This window comes from Brassica napus, chromosome C4, assembly GCF_020379485.1.
Source record: "Brassica napus cultivar Da-Ae chromosome C4, Da-Ae, whole genome shotgun sequence".
In the NCBI taxonomy this organism is placed as follows: Eukaryota; Viridiplantae; Streptophyta; class Magnoliopsida; order Brassicales; family Brassicaceae; genus Brassica; species Brassica napus.
This window is the reverse complement of record NC_063447.1, coordinates 34,454,115-34,455,436: the sequence shown is the minus strand read 5'-3', so window position 1 is coordinate 34,455,436 and position 1,322 is coordinate 34,454,115. Positions and strand designations below refer to the sequence as shown.

General features: G+C 35.4%; 1 protein-coding gene across 2 annotated transcripts; it reads left to right on the top strand.

Annotated features, from left to right (window-relative positions):
• On the top strand, positions 1-1,069 carry LOC106400933 (protein LURP-one-related 14). 2 transcript variants are annotated; one of them, XM_022700577.2, is made up of 3 exons: positions 1-380; positions 473-703; positions 813-1,069. In XM_022700577.2, the coding sequence occupies exons 1-3, from the start codon at positions 126-128 to the stop codon at positions 939-941; spliced, it is 615 nt and encodes a 204-aa protein (XP_022556298.1). In that variant the 5' UTR covers positions 1-125; the 3' UTR covers positions 942-1,069. The 2 variants fall into 2 exon arrangements, with proteins under 2 accessions (XP_022556298.1, XP_013696792.1); XM_013841338.3 differs by having other exon boundaries at positions 473-709.
• Positions 1,070-1,322: the final 253 nt, after the last annotated feature.

The following is a 1,322-nucleotide window of genomic DNA, read 5'->3' as shown; positions in this document are numbered from 1 at the left end:
ACAAGAAGTTTTTGATAAATTTTCATCATAAGGAGAGTGATTAACAAGGGCTCTACAGCAAGAGCCTTTCATAATCTTTTGCAATATTCATCTTCTTCTTGTTTTGTTTATTCAAAACATAATCAATGCCAAAGAATAAGAAAACAGAATGGCAAGTAGGAGATCCTACAATAAGCATAGTTGGAGATCAATTCTGTAATCCATACCCAATGGATCTAATGGTTAAGAGGAAAGTTCAAAGTTTCTCAAAAGATAATTACCAAGTGTTCGATCCAAGCGGAAACCTCCTCCTACAAATTGATGGACAAGCTTGGGGGATTAACCATAAAAGGGTTATGACTGATCCAGCTGGTTTCACAATCCTCACAATGCGCCAAAAGGTTACAAAAACATTCAATCTTTAAAACCTACATTGCACACAACAAAAACAAAAAGAACTCTTTCTTGAGATTTTGTGTATGTGTGAGTACAGGGAATGACGCTGAAGAACAAATGGGAAGTGCATGGAGGAGAGAGCAAAGAGAGAGAAGACTTGCTGTTCACGGTGCATCAATCTATGGCAGTGTCATTGAAAACATCTGTGGATGTTTTCTTGGCTGAGAACAATAATGTCATGAACAGCAATACTTGTGATTTTCATGCTTCAGGTGGATACTCGAATATCTCATTCAAAGTTTTCAAATCAGATGCTCTCATCGCTGGGGTAGGGGTAAAAAAAAAGTTTAAGAGACATCTCTTTATGAATATACTTTTGTCTTTTTTTCTTTTTACACATTGGTGAATCTTTTTGTTCTTGTGGGGATTGCTTGCAGGTCACGCATAAATTTACTTGGGGAAGTTTCTGTAAAGGGAAATGTAATTTTAGGGTGAGAGTAAATCCAGAGGTGGATTATGCTTTGATCATTGCTTTGCTTGTTATGGTTGATGACAATGAGAATTGATGTTAGGGCATCTTCAACATGTTATGTTTGGTTTCCTTCATAAGTTATTGGTGTGTATATGTATTCACATTTTTCAAGATCTGAGAACTTTTTCAATGTAAAAATATTATTTGTGGACTGCTATTGAAGCAAATCTCCAAAAAAAAATTGAGTAGTTCTCACAGATGAAGTAATGAGAAAGACAGCAAATGTGTCTTTTGATATCAAACAAACCAATTTTGACCAAACCTTATAAGAAACCTTAGATCATAACCACACAATAAAATCAAACATGAAGTAACACTAGTGATGATATGCCCCAGAAATAATTTATAAGTAAAGCAGCGGTTAGATAGAGAGTATGTTTAGGTGAGATCATCTTCCTCAAGTGCCTTCAGCTTC